Raw genomic sequence first — 19,679 nt, 5'->3', positions numbered from 1 at the left:
TAACTTAACTTCTTGACTGTGGTTGTTATAATACATAAGTACCGTTTTTTTAATGTTATCCATTGTTTCTATTCCCTTTGCAACTTTTTGGAATGTTTTTTTTTCTTTTGCATTTGACTACTGTTTCAATGTAAAATAATAATTTAACCATCATTCGATATCCGAAGCTCAGTTTTATTTATCAACCGAGTTGTATTTTTGGAATTTGGTTTGCGGTTTTTTTTTGCTAAAGATGCTTAGAAAACAGAAGATAGGTCAATTTAATTTTTTTTCAAGTAAATTTAATTCATTTTCTAAGTCAAAGTACGAGTAATATCATAATTTTTGCGCAAAGAATAGATCTGAAACTAACGAATTCAAAGATGTAAATAGCTTGCCCTCTTAGTGCAGGTAACAGCTGCAGGCTTTGAGAATGTTAGCCTCAATGACAGAAAGAAACCAAACAAAATTTCAGATTTTTAGTAAAAATAAAAACTTTAAAAGCGGGATTATAAATTATAATTTGGATAGTCTTAAGAAATCGTTAGTATCTGTTCGTCGGTTGAGGCAAAAGAGGCAAAAATCGGTAATTGGTCTTTTTCAGCCTTTAAGTAAGTAGCCATATTGTGATTCGATCTTAGCGGCAACGAAGTAGTGAAAACAACTTCTAATTTTTGCCAAATTCGTGCAAATTTTACCGTTATTCCTGCAGTAAGAGCTGGGACCAAAACTCAGCCATATCCAATACAAATTAGTTTTAATTAACTAAAAAATTAATTAATCAATGAGCTCAACAAAATTTAATGTAATTTTACTCAATCAATTTCCAAAGAATTTAATATCGGCCTACCTATTACAAGTTCATTATCATAAACTAAAAATGATAATATTAATTCCAATTAATTCATTTCCAAAAACATTTAAGAAATTAAGTGTTTTATACAATTTAGTTCTTGCTAATTAAAAAAGTAAATAACATTGATCGTAATTTTGAACCGTTCATTTCCAACATTTACTTTGATTACTGAAATTAGTTTTGATTAATGAAAATAATGAAAACATTAGTTGTCACGATAATTAATTTATTTCTACAGCAAATATCATACTTAGTACTGCTTAATTATCATTAAATTAAAAAAATATAGATATTAACATTAATTTTAAATTTTGGTTGATTAAAAAGTGATAACATTAATTACTATTTAGTTAATTTATTATCCCGACATTTAGTTTAATTGGAAACAATTGACTCTAATTAATCAAAAATGACTAATTATAATTTTAAGTAATTCATTTCTGTACGATTTACTAACATTTGCCACAAATTAGTACTACTAGGTCAGAAAGAAAACTTGAATACCAAAAAAAGCAAACATATAAATAGCCACCCATTAGTTAATTAAAAATAGCACTTAAAAACTGGTACATAATTTTCAAGTGTTTTCTTGTATTCTAAAGTACTCAATTATTACAGACATTTCTAAACATGAGCTTCACTTCCCACCAGTTTGTTTCGTGAAGGAAGTTGTCAAAAGAGAGAGGGCTTCATATGTAGCCAAGGGGAAAGGCCCTAAAAACATGGATGTTTATGCCAGCGACGACAATTCGCGAAAATTTATTGAAGAGGCAGGCAAAATATATTTTTCAAAATCCAGGGAGGGGGAGGCAAGACTAGTCATTTTTACTATGAAAATAATAAACGACATTTTTCAAAATCAAGGGTTAGGGTAAATAAAAATCTAGGGGGCACATCCCCACACCCAATTAACGCAACAACGCCACTGGTTTATACTCAATAGGTTTGCTCCAGTAGACGTATAAGCAATCATAATGAATATTCCACCAATCCTTTATAATCACTAAAAAAGCTATCAATAACAAAAACTTAAAAAAATATACGAACAGAAACATCTAGAACTAAATAAAAATAATATAATTGCACAATACCATTGGGATAGCATTCAACAGCGATATACTATACCAAACAATGGTTACAAATCCCACACGTTTCTTCCTTCAAGGGAGTCAATGCCTGGGAGGGAGGGGGAGAACAACAGAAAAGTCCCTTAAAAACATGGACTCTCACACCCAATGGATTTGTCGCAACGCTTTTTTTCGTTCGCAATAATTTCTAATCGCAAGTAATTCTTCATCAACCTTTATAATCACTACGAAAAAAATGTACTAAAACAAACATAAAACTAAATAACACTAATATAATTCCACAAAACGACTGGATAATAATAATAATAATAATAATAATAAATTGAGCTGATCAAGGGTAATATAAAAATCCAAAAGATGATTAACGTCAGGATTTACTAGTGCCATCTTTATTCGATTGGGAACAGAGCAAACGGAATTGCTTCTTGGCTCGAGCTTGTAGTAGCATTTTCACCTAAAATTCAAAAAAAAAAAATTACAGCAGTTTCTAAATTAATTGGTATTAATTAGCAGGAGCAGATACAGAATTAATGTTTGAGGGGAGAAGGCACGAACGAAATTTTGGTACCCCCATTGATATTTTTGCCCCTTTCCCCTAGAGCAAATTTCGACCTTCTGAGGGGTGAGCCATCTGCTTCAATAACTATCATCTGGATCTGCCCCTATTATCTAGGTATAAGTAGTTGTATTGAGCAGTATAAGCAATATAGCATATATCATCATCAGTGCAGGCAGCACAATTAAAAGTCAAGTGATCTAATCGAAAATAAAACCATCGAATTCAGCATATCAGAGAACTTTACTATAAAGGTTTCAAGTTCCCATCTACAAAAATGTGCAATTTTGTACTTTTTGCCAGAAGAAAGATCACGGATGCGTGTTTATTCGTTTGCTTTTTTCGTCCAGTGATGATCGCATTCAACCAATTGTCTTAAAAGATCGTGAGGGGGCTTATTCAAACGGAAATTGAATGTTCTAGTGTCCTTTTTGAGTAACTGAAAAGATTAGAGGGCAGCTAACCCCTTCCACGTCCCTTTTTACTCAATAGCCATTTGGTCCAGTATAGGTGAAACGTCTTATAATTATGCCTCTGGAGATGATATGCCCTCCCCCCCAAAGCCCCTGAGAATAGGTCTGTAATCTATACAATTTGCCCATTGTTTAATATAGTATTTGTTAGTCGAAAAAATAAAGAAATTTTCAAGGGGACGATTTTTGTGGTGGAGGAGGGATTTTCCATTGACCGTTTTTTAGTACTTTCAAAAACCCCGATTCTTTGTTTTAATTCTTTAGGAACAACTCCCAAAACACAAGACCAATTGAATTTGAATGACAAGTATTTTTAATGAACTTAAAAACTTTAGTGTGGGTTAAAGAGCGGGGGTTTAAGAAGGGATAGCCCCCCTCATATACAGAACAATTTCAGCTTGTTTTAAATTTTAATATTATTCTTTACTTTCAGTTAGAAAGAACTGTTTACTAACTTCAGTTAAAAATAATGATATTATTCCTTACTTTCAGTAGTTTTTTTTTTATCAGTATAAATGAGTTGTAGTATCTAGTAGTGTGGAATAGAAAAAGCAGTATAGCTAGTGGCGTCACTAGCCATAATATGGCGGGGGGAGGGATAATGGATTTCGCTCACTGACTGGTCTTTTTTACCCACTGATTTGGGCGAAATTGCTAGTAAAATTCCTTCCTTTTTTTAGCCGATTGAGACTAATCGCTTACGACGTTATCGCTTTACGTTATATACTGGTATTTCCTTCAGCCCACGAACTGACTGAAACCATGGGGGGGGGGAAGGTAAAGCAGTAGGAAAATGGAGTAGCTCTTAGCTGCAAATATGTGCATGGTGTAAGAGTCTCCTCGAGGAGGTTCACTCACTGATTCTACTTATAGAGGCTTATTTACTTTATAGGATGTACGTAAACAAATCCTGAATGAGGCAAAATAAATATTGCAATACATCTAAGATAAAATACTGCAAAAGGGGTTATGTGACACATTTTGCAATCCACTGTTTGAACAAAGGAAGAACTATCAATTGACTCATTCGCCTTCTCCTATCTTACGAGCTATTAAGAGCTTTTTTCCAAAATAATGTGTTATATCCTCTCTTCTCGCTCTTAGACATAGATGGCAGGTGTAGCCTTTGATACATACATAGTTTTACAATATTTTTCCATGCCTTGGGTGCCTATAAAGGAGATTCGGTACCTTAAAATCATTTTGTGAGTCTCAGCATCGGCTGAGTGTCTCAAAGACAAAGGGAATTCTCCCAGAGGACTAGTCACCATCCAGAATTATTGAGAATCAGTGGTTTAACAATTGAACCTGATTAGAAAGATAATACAATTTTACGTCTCCTGTGTTGGCAAGGTTTTAATCAAATCGGGTAGCATCACAAGGAACTCACAAAGCTGCCAAACTGCTCGAGTTTTCAAATCGGGAATGCTAAAAAAAATTTTGGGAACTGCCCTTTCCTGAACTATAAAACAAAAATCCAGCTCCGTTTAATCGAAAAAACAAAATTCACAATTTCTAATGATGCAAGTTCCTTTGAAACTAAAAATCTTCGTCTCCGGCGGGGTAGGTTGAACGGTTTTTTTTAAGATTTCTGAGAAAGTTCTGATTATTAGTGAGTTCTGATTATTCTGATTCTAAGTTCTGATTATTTCTGATTTATTGGTCGTGATGCATAATGTACGTTCATTTTTTCCTCGTGAAAAATGATGCATGTTGATTTTTTGTTCGTGAAAAATGTTGCATGTGGATTATTTCTTCAAGAAACTTCAACTTATCTTAATTTATGTCTTCGAAAAAACAGTTATATTTTCATTTCTTCTTCATAAAACCTGTTGCACGTTGTTTTTTCTCTTTGCGAAACTTATGTATTGATTTTTCTCCTCTTGAAACCGGTTTTGTTCGTGGAACTTGTTGCTTGCTGATTTTTGTTCGTGAAACATAATTTACCTTGATATTTTTCTTCGTGAAAATTATTGTGTGTTGATTTATTCTTTCTTGAAATTTAATTTACCAAGATATATTTTCTTCAAGAAACTTAATGTATCTTGATTTGCGTCTTCAAGAAACAAGACAAATATTGGAAGGAACGGTAGGTTATGTTAGATGATGTGCAACCTAACCTACCATATGTAGGTTAAGTTGGTTAGGTTAATCTAACCTATTAGCATGCAAGAAAAAGGCGTACAAGTTTCATGAAAAAAAAAAGTTAACAATCAAATATTTTCATGAAAAAGAAACAATAATATAATAAGATTCTTGAACACAGAAATCAAGATACTTTAGGTTTCTCAAAGAAATAGTCCATATGCAACAATTTTCACGAACAAAAATCAGCATTCATCATGTTTCACGAAGAAAAAACCAACATGCAACAAGTGTGACGAAGAAAAATATCATGATAAATTAAGTTTCACAAAAGAATAAATCAACATACAACAAGTTTCACGAAGAAAAATATCAAGATAAATAAATTTCGCGAATAAAAATCAGCAAGCAACAAGTTCCATGAATAAAACAGGTTTCAAGAGGAGAAAAATCAATGTGCAATTTTCACGAAGAGAAAAATCAACATGCAACAAGTTTCGCGAAGACATAGATCACGATATATTAAGTTTCTTGAAGAAATAATAGACATGCAATAAATTTTACGAACAAAATCAGCATGCATCTTGTTTCACGAAGAAAAACCAAACATGCAACAAGTTCGACGAAGTAAAATATCATGATAAATTAAGTTTCACGAAAGAGTAAACAAACATACAACATTTTTCACGAAGAAAAACGTCAAGATAAATCAATTTGTACGAACAAAAATCAGCACGCAATAAGTTCCACAAACGAAACCCGGTTTCACGGGGAGAAACATCAATGTACAAGTTTCACGAAGACAAAAATCAGGATACAACAAGTTTCATGAAGAATAAATAAAAATACAACAAGTTTCGTAATGACATGAATCAAGATACATTAAGTTTCTTGAAGAAATAATCCACATGGTGCTAGTTTCATGAACAAAAATCAGCAAGCATCGCGTTTCACGTTGGAAAAAACGAAATATATTGATAAATTAAGTTTCGCGAAAGAATGAATCGTCGCAAAACAAGTTTCACAAAGAAAAATATCAAAATAAATTAAGTTTCACGAACAAAAATCAGCAAGCGACAAGTTCCACGAACAAAACCGGTGTTACGAGGAGAAAAAAAATGCAACAAGCTTCAAGAAGAAGAAATAAAAATAAAGCAAGTTTTTCAAAGACATAAATCAAGACACATTAAGTTTCCCTAAGAAATAATCCAAAGACAAGATTTTTCACGAACAAAAAATCAATATGCATCATGTTTCACAAAAAAACAATATGATAGAAGCTTCAAATAAATCAGTAGGCAACAAGTTTCACGAGAAAAAAATAAACATATATTATGTTTCACGACCAACAAATCAGCATGGAACAAGTTTCACGAACAAAAAAAACAAACATGCCACATGTTTCACGAAGAAAACTACCAAAACAAAATAAGTTCCACGAAAGAAAAAAAATCAAATTGCAGCAAATTTCACAATAAAAAATCAACATACAACGGGTTTCATGAAGAAATAATCAACATACAGCATGTTTCATGAAAAAATATAACGTATCATTTTTCAGGAGAAAAAAAATCAATATGGAACATGTTTAACGATGAAAAAAACAATACAAAACAACTTTCATGAAGATAAAATAAAAATAGAACAAGTTTCATGAAGAAAAAATCCACCGAAAATAAATTTCACGAGGAAGCTATCGACATAGATTGGGCTTGTTTGAAAATCCTGAGATAGTAAATTAATTCGAAAAACTTGCATATTGAGCCTTCAGTTTCAGAGACAGTAGTGCCGTGTGGTGGGGCATTTGTTTTTTTTTAAAGGCGCAGGTAGTACTATAAAAAACGGTTAACATGTACATTTATTTTAGCCAAAAAGACTCTCCCATAGCATTTTCAGCCATTCTATGGTGCAAAACAACAATTCCAGCCAAAAGAAATCCAAAATGCTACTGTGTGAAAATTCTGACATAATCAATTGATTTAGAACTACTGAAAAAGGCAGTAATGCCGTATCTTCTTGCATTCGATTCTAAAGGCCCATATATTCCTACAAAATAATCGGTAACATACACTTATTTTAGCCAAAAACAACTGTCCCGCAGGAAAGCGGCATTTTCAGCCATTATGAGGTGCAAAACAACAATTCTAGCCAAAAGAAGTCCAAAAGCTATTGTGTGAAAATTCTGGGATAGTTAATTGATTAGAATTCTCGAAAATCTATATGCATATTGAGCTTCGGGTTTCAGAGACAGTAATGCTGTACGGTAGCGCATTTGTTTTTAAAGTGCAGATAGTCCTACAAAATAAACGGTTAACAACGCTACTTATTTAAATCAAAAAGACTGTCCCACAGCCCACATGAATCCGTTTTTGCTGTTCCACTTCTGTTGAGTTTGTCGAAAGGAATTTGTATCCCAAGAACGTCTTTGACTTTATTGGTCCTCTCACTTTGAAAAAAATTTGGTCATTGTTGCTTTGCCTTGGCTCCTTTCTATACAGTGATAGAGAAGTTCCAATTACCCCTAGATTCCCCCTCCCCCCAAAAAGCATATTTTGGTATTTTTATTGAAAAACAACATTTTTTGGTACTTTCACTGAACAAATTTCAAACCAGTGAAATTGTCAGATTAAATTTTGAAAAATAGACTACATTTTGCCCCCCCCCCAACATTTCTATGCAGTGACATTAGAAAAATAAACCATGTCAAGGAAACAGACTTTAATACACTTTAAGGAAACACATTCTAGGCAAACATTTTCTTATGCTACTTAAAAAAATCTTTAATAATCTGATAAAGTTATGACTTAAAACTTTTTGTAAAAAAAAATTTGTTCATTAGTGAACTTAAATTTTCTCAGATTGTTTAGCATTCTGAAAATTATAAGAGACTACAGTCGTAATACCATTATACGCTACGAAATAATAGAGTGCTCAACACCAAATACCCCCACCCCCTCTCCCCGGAAATAAAATGCCAGAATTTTTTTAGTAAGTTTCCATACCATTTTACAATTTCAAGTGACTGCAGTAGCACCACCATAAGATATCAAGAAGAAGTAAAATGCGCAACACCCAATTGTCCTCCCCTATAAATACAACCCAAAATTTATCAAATAAGTTTTGCAGAGTTATAAACATGTTTCTACCGTTATTGGTAAAACAAAGCACTCGCCACAATAGAGGGCTTCTATATTCTCAGATTAGACACCACTTTGGAAATTTCAAGAAACTAGAGTAGCGCCACCACAAGACGTCAAGAAGAAGTAGCGTGCACAACACTAAATACCCCCTCCATTTTTAAATATAACGCAACATTTTTTCTGTAACTAGTTCTTTGAATTTTCCAATATTTATCTTCCGTTCTTGGAAAACAAAACACGCCCCACAGTAGTGAACTTCTATGTTCTTAGATTAAATCAACAAGTGAGATTAAGTCTCTATGAGAGGCTTCCTCTTGAGGAAATTCCTGACAAAACAGAGAGGAGAATTCATCGCCTGAAATTATCCCGTTCCCTTGGGAACAGAGTAAATAGAATTATCATTGTTGAAATAACTATCTTCCACTGAAAAAAAAGAGGTAGAAAGGGGGATAGAGAGAAAGAAGGGAGAGAAAAAGGAGAGAAGATAAAAGAGACAGAGAGAAAAGGGAGAGATAGAGAAGAGAGAGAAATGGATGGAGGGGAGAGAGAGAGAGAGGGAGAGATTGGATCTTCCCTTTTCTTAAAAAGAACAATATGCTTTGGAATTCACCCAATTTAATGAAAACAAAATATACACTCAGGAATTCCTTATTTTAGTTAGGTTGAATTCTTTGCTTATCTGGTTCTGTAAGATAATAGAAGAGATGAACTGTAGATATTTAAGTTCTACAGTAGATAATTAAATATCTACTTTAAGTGGCCAACAACAATCAAACAGTTCGTGGTAACGAACTGTAGTAAGGAGCGACCCGGCTCAATAGTAACCAAAACTCTGAAAAATGGAATTTTGGTGCCAATAGCTACATCAAAAGAATTGCATTTTAATGCTGATTTTAAATATATAAGTTTTTATCAAGTTTAGTCTTACCCATCAAAAGTTACGAGCCTGAGAAAATTTGCATTAATTTAGAAAATAGGGGGAAACACCCCCTAAAAGTAATAGAATCTTAACGAAAATCACACCATCAGATTCAGCGTATCAGAGAACCCTACTGTAGAAGTTTCAAGATACTATCCACAAAAATGTGGAATTTTATATTTTTTGCCAGAAGGCAGACCACGGATGCGTGTTTATTTGTTTGTTTTTTTTTTTTTTCCAGGGGTGATCGTAACGACCCAGTTGTCCTATAATGTTGCGAGAGGGCTCATTCTAACGGAAATAAAAAGTTCTAGTGCCCTTTTAAGTGACCAAAAAAATTGGAGGGCACCTAGGCCCCCTCCCACGCTGAATATTTTCCCAAAGTCAACGGATCAAAATTCTGAGATAGCCATTTTATTGAGCGTAGTCGAAAAACCTTATAACTATGTCTTTGGGGAAGACTTACTCCCCCACAGTCCCCGTGGGAGGGGTTACAAGTTCAAAACTTTGACCAGTGCTTACATATAGTAGGCCTAATGGTTATTGGGAAGTGTACAGGCGTTTTCAGGAGGATTGTTTGGTTGGAGGCAGGGGTTGAGAAGAGGGGGATATGCTGGGGGAACTTTCCATCAAGAAATTTGTCATGGGGGAAGAAAATTTCCACAGAGGGAGAGCAGGATTTACCAGCATTACTTGAAAAAAAAAACAATAAAAAAATAAATATGAACAAGTTTTTTTCAGCTGGAAGTAAGCAGCAGCATTAAAAATTAAAACGAACATAAATTATTACCCATATGAGGGGCTCACCTCCTCCTAATACCTCGCTCTTTACACTAAATATTTTTTGTAATTTCAACTATTTATTCTGCGGCTTTTGTGATTCAGGGGTCATTCTTAATGAACTGGGACCAAATTTAAGCTTTAGTGTAAAGAGCAAGGTACTGACGAGGGGGCAAACCCACTCATATATGTAATAAAACATGAGAATACAAGAGTTCTTTACGTAAGCTAATTTATAAGTTAATTATATCTTTTACTTATAAAAAGATTCGTAAAAAATTAAAAGTTCTAGTTGCCTTTTTAATTAACCGAAAATCGGAGGGCAACTAGGCTTCCTCTCCCGCTCTTTTTTTCTTAAAATCATTCGATCAAAATTATGAAAAAGCCATTTAGCCAAAAAAAATAAATATACAAATTTCGTTTTAACTATTCCTCTGCAGAGAGCCAAAATCAAAACATGCATTGATTCAAAAACGTTCAGAAATGTTTTAAAATGTAGAGTTAAGAGAAAGAGTCAAACTTTAGCGTCAAGAGCGGGGCGTTGAGAAGGAAAAGCCTCTTTCATATACGGAGTAATTTCTGTTCGTTTAAGTTTTAATGTCGCTCCTTACTTTCATTTTAAAAAACTTGTTTTTTTTTATTTAATCTTTTAAAGAGGCAATTGATTGCCTTCTGATTACGTTCTGATGTATATATATATATATATATATATATATATATATATATATATATATATATATATATATATATATATATATATATATATATATATATATATATATATATATATATAATATATATATATATATATATATATCAGACTATAAATAGAGACACAGGACATATTTCCTTAAGCCCAATTTATAGCTACTTAATTTCAAAAGACCCAATCAAAATTTTCACCCAGTCTAATTTAAAACAACTTGTCCACATATCTAATCAGAATCGAAGTTAAAGAAAGGCAAAATTTAGTGTGAGGTAAAGAATACTTGTTCAATCCAATTGAACTTTCTTTCATTTATTTCTGGCTGTATAGCGATACATATAGCGATCGCAAATTCTGTCGGTCTGTCTGTCTGTCCCGGTTTTGCTAGTTTAGGTTTTTCCAGATAAGCTAGGACGATGAAATTTGGCAGGCGTATCAGGGACTAGACCAGATTAAATTAAAAATGGTGCTTTCCCCGATTCGACCATCTAGGGGGGAGTGGGGGGACGGTTAATTCGGAAAAATTAGAAACAATGAAGTGTTTTTAACTTACGAACGGTAATCGGGTCTTAATGAAATTTAATATTTAGAATGATATCGTATCTCAGAGCTCTTATTTAAAATCCCGATTGGATCCAGTGACATTGGGGGAAACTGCAAGGGGAAACCTAAAATCTTGGAAAACGCTTAGAATAGAGGGATTGGGATGAAACTTGGTGGGAAAAATATGCACTAATCGACATAACCGGACCGGATCCACTCTCTTTGGGGGAGTTGGGGGTGGGGCGTAATTCCGAAAAATTAGAAAAAATGAGGCATTTGTAACTTACGAACGGGTGATCAGATCTTAATGAAATTTGATATTTAGAAGGATCTTGTGCTTTTTAGCTCTTATTTTAAATTCCAAACAGACCCGATGACATTGGGGGAGTTGGAGGGGGAAAGGGAAATCTTGGAAAACGTGAAAATTGAGGTATCTTTATCTTACGAATGGGTGATCAGATCTTAATGAAACTTAATATATAGAAAGATCTTATGTCTCAGATGCTCCATTTTCAATTCCAATCGGATCCGGGACATAGGGAATTGTAGGGGGGGGGAAACAGAAATCTTGGAAGCCGGAAATCTTGGAAAGCGCTTAAAGTGGAGAGATCGGGATGAAACTGAGAGTCGGGGGGGGGGGTTGATTTCAGGTGCTTTGGCGAGTTCGGTGCTTCTGAACGAGCTAGAACGATGAAAATTTGTAGGTGTGTCAGGGACTTACACAAATTGACTTGATAACAGTTGTTTCCCCGATTCGACCATCTGGGGGTTTGGAGGCAGAGGAAAAATTGAAAAAAATTAGGTATTTTTAACTTACGAGTGCATGATCGGATCTTAATGAAATTTGATATTTAGAAGGACCTCGTGTCTCAGAGCTCTTATTTTAAATCCCGGCCGACGTTAAGCCTCTGATTTCCTTTTAAATCAATCTATTGATTCTTAGAATTTTGCTAGAGCTCATGCTATTGTGAGCTTTTGGCTCTTCTGACCTCGTCACAAGTACCATATGAGCTCTTAGATCTTGTTTGATTTAGTATCTATTCTGCTTTTGTTAGGTTCACTCCGAAAGGTTGGATTTTTTTTTTCATGAGCACTGAGGACGACTTGGCGGAGGTCCTTGTCTTATTATTTCCTTGTTCTTTGTCATCATATTTCGCCGCTGGCTTACAAAATCATTGTTTTCTCCCCTATTTGATTTTATTTTTCTATTATCATATCCTTTCTTCTCTTGATTTCATACGTCATGTCTAGCCAGTGTGGTCTTAAAGTGTTTTTAATGTAAAAAAGCAGTAAGTGTAAGAGTAGGAAGGTTAAGAAATGCTAATCTATTAAGTGGTATGCTCTCAGTATAGGGTGACAAAAAGTAAGTCATTTTTTAATTTCCAAGTAATACAAAATCTTTATTTTTCAGTTCTAGCAGTTTTATTGTCTTACACATCGCTCTTACTCTTACGCATGAAAACCTGTATGTTCTTCCATATTTAGCAGCAAGAACTTGACTTCTCATTGGGTTTTTGCGAAGCATCAGACGCACTAAAACTTTGTGTGTGGATTTTTTTTTCTAGTTTTATTTGAAACTAGTTAAACTGGTCTTAGTTAAGTACCCCATTTCGTACTTTTTTAGCATATTAACTTTAAGATCGCACTAATTTTTTTTAGGAACTGGTGGAACCTGTTTCTCCATACTTTTTAAGATTCGATTGGCATTACATTCAATTGTTCCTTATGTATTTGGCTACCTATATCTCTCTCCCTTCCCCTTCTCTCAATTTATCTATCCATCTATCTTTCCCCGTTTATTTTCAGCGAATCCATCTTGAGATATTCAAAAGGTATTTTGTCATCCATTTTCCAAGATCTCCACCCAGTTATCTCAATCAAATCAAGGAGTTGTGGGAATCAAGCATTATAGAATGATTGTAGAAAAAGAACTTAATTGTAGAAAAAGGACTCAGGACTCTAAGGTTCCAATAAAGGTCCCTAGATGTTTTCCAAGAAAGAGCAACCTCTGATGAAACCACCTGATGGAAAAATATGATTGAAGTACGATATTTATTGTGAAAGGGTCCCTTCTGATATCTAGAAGACGCAGTAAGTGTAAGAGCTAGAAAATGTTGAAGAAAACTGATGTACTACAAGCTATGCCCTCGGTATAGTGAGCTATGTACTAAGTTGGGTATCCCATCTTGTTTTTTGTTATTTTTTTTACACTTCCCATTATTTTCATATTTTCGCTACTTTATGTTTCTTTTCCATAGTTTTCACTGTCTTTTCATTGCTTTTTTTACCTTTTACTTTTTATCAATTTTTTTAAAGAGTTCATTATTTGTTCATACTTTCCATTACTTTTTCATCCCCACACCTATCATTACATTTAAAAATTCTTTCGTCATTTTTTGATACTTCTTCATATTTTCGCTACATTCTCATTGCTTTTTCGTATAGTTATTTTCATTACTTTTTTATACTTACTACCATTTTTACACAATCTTCTTGACTTCCATTGGATTTTCATGCTCATCATTACTTTTCTATACTTTCAATACTTCTTCATATTTCCAATATTTTTTTACTACTTTTAATTACTTTTCCAAAACATTGCAAGTTCCGTTAATACGTTTACCGTACTTTAAAAGATTTTCATTACTTGTTTTAAAGCTCTTTCCGTAATGGATAAATTTACTATACCAATTCAAAATGTCATTTAAGCAAGTAGTTTTTCTTCTTCTTTTCAAATTCGATTTTTTCCCAATTTCTCATATTTTTATTATTTCTGGGTGCTTTATTTATTTGTTCGTATTTTTTCTTTTTATTTGCCAGGGGTGATCGTATCGACCCGGTGCTCCTAGACTATCAGGAGAGGGCTCATTCAAACAGAAATTAAAATAGCGTTTTTTAAGTGACTAAAAAGATTGAAGGGCAGCTAGGCTCCCTCCCCTGCCCCTTTTTTCCAAAATCGTCCGATTAAAATTTTGAGATAGACTTTTTATTCATCATAGTTGAAAAGCACAATAACTATGCCTTTGAATATAACATGACCCCCCATAGCCCCAGGGGAAGTGTCTTTAAGTTATAAAATTTGCCCATTGTTTACGCTTATTATTTTTTATTGGGAAGTATGTATACATTTTCAGGTGGGTAGGAGGACGAATTTTCTGCTGTGAATTTTTCAATGAGGAATTTTCCACGGGGAGTGAAGTTTCCAGGTGTTGAACTTGTCGGGAAAAATTTCGTCAGAATTCCTATACAGAATTCTTTTTATTTGTCTTTCTTTCTCTTTTTCGTCTCAATTTTACGCATAGAGTTGCTAAGGGAAATTGTCAAGGGTAAATTTTTACCGGAACTGGATTGTCTAGACGATATTTCCGCGGGAAGGGGGATTTTTCCACAAAAGTGGGGCCAGATTTTCTGGCATTGCTTAAAAAACAATCAGAAATTAAATTTAAAAAAGCTTTTTTTTAACTGAAAGTAAGGAGCAACATTAAAACTTAAAACGAACAGAAATTATTACGTATATCAAGGGGGTTGGCCCCCCTCAACACCTCACTCTTTACGCTAAAGTTTAAATTCTGTCCCAATTCTTTAAGAACGATTCCTGAGACACAAGGGTCATTTAATCAGAACAATAGGAAGCTTTTATTCAAAGCACTAAAAAGAACTTTAGCGTAAAGAGTGAGTTGTAGAAGAGGGGGATACCCCATTCATATACGTAATAATATCTATTTCTTTTAATTTTAATGTCACTCCTTACTTTCATTTGAAACAAATTGTTAATTTTTTTATTTAATAGTATACAGAAAATTTCGTGATACTCCGAAATAAATTTATTCTCCTGTGGTTTCCTTTCCTTTCCTTTTTTTTTTTTTAATAAAACGCCTTGAGCAACAATACTCACCTGTCTGAGACACAATTAGAAACGAAATTGATTTGGCAAAACATAATTCGCGGTAATAATGATAAGGCGTTGAAACTTAGCTTAACTATGTTGTCAAGCGGTGTTGTGCCAAGTACTTCGTTTTTTTTTTATTTAAGTACCTTTTTATCTGAGTACCAAGTACTCAAATAAATTTTTACTTAAGTACAAGTATTAAGTACTTCTCTAAAAATCAACTTAAGTAATAAGTACATCTGAAAAAGTACTTCAGTACTTAAGTACTCAAGTACTAATGTTTTACTTACAGTAAATAACATGCAAAAAACTTCTTTAATATACGTTCCCTTTCCAAGTAGACAAGATAAGCAAGATTCTGATGAGAAATCGACCACTTTTCAGAAAAACCGACAGTTTTCATGAAAAAAATCAACTGGTTTCACGTAAAAATCGAATTTTACTTCAGTTTAGATATAAAAAAGAAAAGAATTTACAAAGAACATTCATTACAGCTTCATCATAACTTAACTTAATTTCTTACTTGCTCCTTTCAACAGCAGAGGCTTTTCAAACATACCATCTCCAAGCATGTTTCTTTTTGGAGTAAAAATTCCACCACCTACCGAAAAAAAGTCGTTCTGCAGGTGCAGACGAAGGAATGATACAGTTGTACTTCCTGAAAACTTTCATTACCCTTGGGTACACTTTGAGCACAGATAGTTCCTTTCGCCTATCATTCAAATATGACAAAACCTCCATCTTCACAGAATTGGTTTCACGGCCACGGCTGCCAGAATTATCATGAGTTGTTTCTTCATCACTTAGATCAAAGTATTCATCTCCAGACAAAAAGCTACCTTTATCAGCCTCGTCAGTGCTTCTGAAATCCTTGACCTTTTTCGCTTCGTCCACCAAGAGTTCAACTGCTACATCCTTCTGGTTATCAGGAAACCACTTTAATTTGAAGAGAGGATGACTTGCAGTGGCAATAACATAGTCTCTTGCATGAGGAACTCTCATCCAGGATCGTGGGCAATCTTTTTTCGAGACCCACAAGCAGAGCATGTACCAAAGGCTGGCTGACTATAGGCAATCTTTCAGCTTTTTGAGTTTCCTTTCAAGCCATTTGATTGTAGGATGAATAGTACCGAAGTAGCATTTTACCTCCCCCTGAAGAATGTCTAATGCAACTGGTACTGGCTCCATAATTTTCATGTATTCTTCAAGAATTTCAACATCACGAGAAGTTAGCCTTGGTTTTTGCGAAATATCACATACGTCAGTAAGCTTTCCAATTTTGTGACAATCCATCCGACGTTTGACACTGACATACTTAAAGTTCCACCTGGTTACTACAGGTCTTATAAGCTGCTTGTCATATACCTCTTTCACAGCATCAGCAGCCTTAGAACTCTTATTCAAGGTATCCAAGAGAGCAATACACTTCGAGAAATCGGAGTAGTACTGCCTCTTATATGCAATATCAGAGGGCTTTATCAGCATCGGTGGATGCAAGCAGGTTAAGTGTGTTGCTGACACATTTTAACTGTTGAGGAAGTTGGAAATACTCGGGGTCGTCATGGGAATCGAGTATCTCTCCAAAGTTTATAAAAGGGAATAAGCCATTCTGGCCTGCTTCATCTTCGTTTTCTTCATCACTGACTTGAATATCTTCATCGGAAACCATCGGATATTCCATGAATGCCTTGCTAAAGTAAGAGGCGTTATCGGTCAAAACCCCTTGTACCTTTTTTTCAACTGCAATTTTGTACCTGGCAAATACACCATTCAGTTGTTCAGCAATTCTGTCAAGTATGTGGGTCCTTAAACCGAGAACAAGCAGGGCATAATATTTCCATTTCAAATCTTCGTTGAGCAAGTGTCCAGTCATTTCCAAGTAGCTTCTGTTGTTGGCAGACCAAATATCTGCTGTCAACGACATGCTGCTTCATTTGCTCAAGTAGAGTAAAAGTACTCAGATCTTTTACTTAAGTAATTACTTAAGTGCTTTTACTTAAGTATTTCCCAACACTGTTGTCAAGCTTGCAAATAGATTTATAAGTGATAGTTTCGATGGTATCTTGCTATGCGTAATCACCAGGCTTGTTTTGAATTGCAGCTCGTGAAGTTACAGAGAGTCCCACTGAAATTGAGGCCCTTGGTAACACGGATACCAAGGTAAAAGTTCCCGTAAAAAATTCGACTGCAAACCTGAAATCTATAGCCCAGGTGAGTTTAAACCCAATTGTTGCTATGGTGAATAACCAAATTAGCGTATATCGTTAAGAAAAACAAGTATACAATTAGGAATATGGAAAATAATCAAATAAGTGTATTTTTTCTGTTTTATTTGTCTTTTCATCAAAATAAGTATATTTTTCCTAATTTGAATAGTGTTTCATGAAAACAAATTTGCAGAAAATAGCTTTAAATATAGACAAATATATACATAGATAAGTTTAAATATACATGACATATATAATATGAAAAAACTTTTTATCTTACTTTAACCGTCTTTGCATTGAAAAGTTTATCTAAATGTAGAAAATAAGTTCAAATATGGAAAAAACATGAAAAATAAGTTTGAATATATAAAATATAGAAAGTAAGACATTTTTTATTATTTTCTTAATTTTGTTTGTCTTTCCATTAAAATAAGTTTAAATAGATACAAAAACTAAATTCAAATATAGAATAAAAATTAAGTTGAAATATTGGAAGTACCTAAATATACAAAAAATGGAAAATAAGTTTATGTTCTCTTATTTTATTTGTCTTTTCATCGAAACAAGTTCAAACATAAAAAAAATATAGGATAGAAGCTTAAACTTATAACATATAGGCTATGTTTATTTTTCTTCTTATTATTCTATTTTTATTTTCATCAAAACGATAATAAATATATAAAATATAGACCCATGGAAAGTAAGATCATTTTCATTTGTCTTTTCATCAAAATAAGATCGAGTATTAAAATTAAAGTCGAGTATTAAATTATAATTTTTTCTTTTTTTTAGTCTTTTCATCAAAATAAGTTGAAATAAATTCAGAAAATAAATTTAAGTATAGAGAGTAAATTTTTTATTTTATTTGTCTTTTCATCAAAATGGGTTTTATTTGTCCTTCCATCAAAATAAATTCATATAAATACAGAAAAGTAGGTTTAAACATAAAAAAGTAAGTTTACCTTCTGGTGCTCTTGGCAAACGAGTTCAATTGGCAGTTTCTTTTGAGAGTTTCTAATAGTCTTGTCTGCACCTTTCTCCAGCAAAAGCCTGATTATATTGAACTGCTCGTCCTCTTTTATGTTTGGCAACGTAGCGGCGTAGTGGAGAGGCGTGTTATTATTGTACATCTTTGCGTTCGCACTGGCCGGAGACGCACTGAGAAGAAGTTCAAGCAACTTGAGGTCCCGTTTCTCCAGAGCTGCGTGGATTGCACCTTTGCAACTCGTTCGGTCCTTTCAAAATACAACATAAATTAAAGTTTTACTATTTTAAAAACTTGTCCAAGAGTTTATGGGTTTCCAAAAAAGAAAAAAAAGTTGTCGACGGGAACAAAAAAAGCAAGGGAAGTAGTTGACAAAATGGAATTTATCACTTAGAGCGTGGTCTGCATAAAACTTGATCCTTTTAATTATTTTCGTCAAAAATACATTTTATTTTAATAGTTGGTTTTTAATGCCTTCAAAAGGCACTAGATATAGCCATTTCCTTTCAAATGAGCACTTAAACAGCTCTCCATGATGTTCCAGTGCCCTGCTAGCGGTGAAGACAAAAAGAAAAAAAAAAGGATACATCAGTGCTTCCCATCCAAAAAGTAATTTTCATATTTGTTCAAAGTAGAAAGTCGTACGTTTCATGTCGGGAAGGGGGGACATTAAAAATGGCGATTCCGACGGCTCATTTTTTATTTAGAACCAACACTAATTTCGTGGGTTTTCAGGTTATCTTTCGAAATTCTCTTAATTTTTTTCGTAATAAACTTTGACCATTAAGATTAGTCAAAAACATACTAATTTAATGTGGGAAATAGTCTCCAAAAGTAGGGTATCGGCCTTCGACTCGTCCCGTCGCTGCCAACTTTTAGTACAAAGGAGGACATGTTGCAATTTATTTGAATAAAAATCGTGCCAGAGGTTTCGATCTGTCGTGCCCTTTAGAGAAAATTCAACTCATCAGCAGAAATGAGAAAACCTGTTTCTCAGTAGAAATGTAAGAATGTTGCAATTTGTTCGGACCATAATCATACAAAGATTTTAGCATCAAGATAGTTAAAGGTATCAGTTGAAATTGGAAATCAGTATGATAAAAGAAAAGTAAGGATCGTGAACTCTACATCATCATTTCCCTATTCTCTGCAATTTGTTTTGCAACTAGGGTAAATTGTACTCCGGTTTTATCAAAATACGAGGGGGTAGGTCAACATCAGCCACATTCTCACACTTTGTGCCAAAATTCACCTTTCGTATAGACATATGTCGAGAAAGATGTTCTGTCAGGTAGACTGCCTTACCTTATATAATTGGATGGGTCCTAATTATAATTAAATAAAAAAAACAAGTTTTTTCAACTGAAAGTAAGGAGTGACATCAAAACTTAAAACGCACAGAAATTACTTCGTATATGAAAGAGGCTGCTTCCTCATCAACGCCCCGCTCTTTACGCTAAAGTTTGACTCTTT

General features: G+C 33.8%; 1 protein-coding gene across 2 annotated transcripts in view; it reads right to left on the bottom strand.

The window, feature by feature from the left end:
• Positions 1-2,181: 2,181 nt before the first annotated feature.
• LOC136030556 (uncharacterized) overlaps positions 2,182-19,679 on the bottom strand; it is a 168,326-nt gene continuing 150,828 nt past the window's right edge. For both annotated transcript variants that reach the window (XM_065709610.1, XM_065709611.1), the window contains 2 exons: positions 18,184-18,456; positions 2,182-2,377 (listed from right to left, as the gene is read on the bottom strand). In XM_065709610.1, the coding sequence (XP_065565682.1) occupies positions 2,291-2,377; positions 18,184-18,456 (360 nt within the window). In that variant the 3' untranslated portion in view covers positions 2,182-2,290. The remainder of the gene's footprint in view (positions 2,378-18,183; positions 18,457-19,679) is intronic.

Source organism: Artemia franciscana, chromosome 8 (assembly GCF_032884065.1).
Source record: "Artemia franciscana chromosome 8, ASM3288406v1, whole genome shotgun sequence".
In the NCBI taxonomy this organism is placed as follows: Eukaryota; Metazoa; Arthropoda; class Branchiopoda; order Anostraca; family Artemiidae; genus Artemia; species Artemia franciscana.
Note: the sequence above shows the minus strand (reverse complement) of the source record. Positions and strands in the feature narration are given on the sequence as shown.